The sequence below is a fragment of the Marmota flaviventris genome, chromosome 2 (genome assembly GCF_047511675.1).
Source record: "Marmota flaviventris isolate mMarFla1 chromosome 2, mMarFla1.hap1, whole genome shotgun sequence".
Taxonomy (NCBI): Eukaryota; Metazoa; Chordata; class Mammalia; order Rodentia; family Sciuridae; genus Marmota; species Marmota flaviventris.
The window spans coordinates 157,723,543-157,725,600 of NC_092499.1; the positions used below are offsets into that span (position 1 = coordinate 157,723,543).

The 2,058-nt window shown below is 69.5% G+C and overlaps 1 protein-coding gene across 1 annotated transcript; it reads left to right on the forward strand.

The window, feature by feature from the left end:
* The first annotated feature begins 375 nt into the window (after positions 1-375).
* On the forward strand, positions 376-1,812 carry Nkx2-4 (NK2 homeobox 4). Its single transcript, XM_027953827.1, has 2 exons — positions 376-841; positions 1,193-1,812. The coding sequence occupies exons 1-2, from the start codon at positions 388-390 to the stop codon at positions 1,810-1,812; spliced, it is 1,074 nt and encodes a 357-aa protein (XP_027809628.1). The 5' UTR covers positions 376-387.
* Positions 1,813-2,058: the final 246 nt, after the last annotated feature.

The window sequence follows — 2,058 nt, forward strand, 5'->3', positions numbered from 1 at the left end:
CAACACCGGTTTCTATTTCTGGTGCCGGGGTAACTGGCGCGGACAGAGGCGCCAAGGATGGAGAAAGCAAAGGGGGGTGATCTTTTCAAGAAACACCCAACTGCCCCCTTACCTTTTTTTGCCTGCGTTATGGGGAGGGGGTGACGAGAGAAAAAGATGTCAATGACCATTGTTTGCTCGTTTGGGATGTTGCTCCGCCCCCCGAGTCTGTCGTAAACCTGGCGCCGGACTAAAATAAACCCCAGATCCCGCAGCTCCGGGGGCTCGCCGCGCCGCTGACTACTCTGCACAGGCGCTGCCGCCGCTGCCGAGGTGGCGGCGACGAGCGGCCGCCGCGTCCCGCCCGCGCCCGCCCCCGGGCCCCCCTACCTGGCCGTCCGCCGAGCCATGTCGTTGAGCCCCAAGCACACGACGCCCTTCTCCGTGTCCGACATCCTGAGCCCCATCGAGGAGACCTACAAGAAGTTCGGCGGTGCCATGGACGGCGCCCCGCCCGGGCTGGGGGCGCCCCTGGGGGCCGCGGCCGCTGCGTACCGCGCGCCGCCGCCGGGCCCCTCCTCGCAGGCGGCGGCCGTGGCGGGCATGCAGCCGCCTCACGCCATGGCAGGCCACAATGCCGCGGCGGCTGCGGCGGCGGCAGCGGCGGCCGCCGCCGCGGCTGCCACCTACCACATGCCGCCGGGCGTCTCGCAGTTCCCGCACAGCGCCATGGGCGGCTACTGCAACGGTGGCCTGGGCAACATGAGCGAGCTGCCCTCCTACACGGACGGCATGAGGGGCGGCGCGGCTGCCGCGGCCACCGGCTGGTACGGCGCCAACCCGGACCCGCGCTATTCGTCAAGTGAGCGGGGCCAGGATCGCGGGACTGAGGGCAGGCGGGCGGCGCGGGCTTTTCCCGCCTCAGCCCAGGGAGCTGGGGGTACCGAAGCTCGGGTCCGCGGCGCACGGGGGTTGAGGTCCTTGAGCTCCCGGCCGGCGCGCGCGGGGGGTCCTGGGATGCGCGAGGGGTGCGGGGCCCCTGGCCTCGCGGAGGGGGCCGGGGCCGGGGCCGCGGCGCGCAGGGGGTCTTGGGACCTGTCCTGAGGCCCCGCGCCGTCGTGGCTGCTGCGAGGTGAAGTAAGCGCGAGCGGCGGCGGGAAAGGTTCCCGCGGGCCTGGAGCTCATCGGTCATCTCCTTCGGCCCCCTCCCCAGTCTCCAGGTTCATGGGACCGTCGGCGGGCGTGAACGTGGCCGGCATGGGGTCGCTGACAGGCATCGCGGACGCAGCAAAGTCCTTGGCGCCCCTGCACGCGGCCGCAGCGGCGGCGCCGCGAAGGAAGCGTCGCGTGCTCTTCTCCCAAGCGCAGGTCTATGAGCTGGAGCGGCGCTTCAAGCAGCAAAAGTACCTGTCGGCGCCTGAGCGCGAGCACCTGGCCAGCATGATCCACCTGACCCCCACACAGGTCAAGATCTGGTTCCAGAACCACCGCTATAAGATGAAGAGGCAAGCCAAGGACAAGGCGGCGCAGCAGCTGCAGCAGGAGGGCGGCCTGGGCCCGCCACCGCCACCGCCGCCGTCACCGCGCCGCGTGGCCGTGCCCGTGCTGGTCAAGGACGGCAAGCCGTGCCAGAACGGCGCTGGCACGCCAACGCCCGGCCAGGCCGGCTCGCAGCCACAGGCCCCGACGCCCGCGCCCGAGCTCGAGGAGCTGTCGCCCAGCCCGCCCGCGCTGCACGGCCCCGGGGGTGGCCTGGCAGCCCTGGACGCGACCGCCGGGGACTACGGCGGAGGCGTGCTGGGCGCCAACCTGCTCTATGGCAGGACGTGGTGACCGTGCGGGCGCCCCGGAAAGGGGTCTTGCCTGAGGCAATCGTCTACAGGAACCGATGGGGGAAACGTGTGGAAGCTGACTCTTGTGTGCACCGCGATCAAAAAAACGAACGAATCACGGAAAGGGACAGCTCTGAACTTCTTTGAGGAGGGTGGGAGACAGCCACAGCCCCAGGACAGAATAATGTACCACCACGTTTAAGGGTGGTGATTTCCTCCTTCTAAACTAGACGAAAATCTGGCTAAG

Excerpts from the sequence above, each read along its gene's own strand:
- Nkx2-4 (XM_027953827.1), top strand. The coding sequence starts at position 388 with ATGTCGTTGAGCCCCAAGCACACGACGCCCTTCTCCGTGTCCGACATC. Across the intron at positions 842-1,192 it reads GGACCCGCGCTATTCGTCAA|TCTCCAGGTTCATGGGACCG; the intron begins GTGAGCGGGGCC and ends CCCCCTCCCCAG.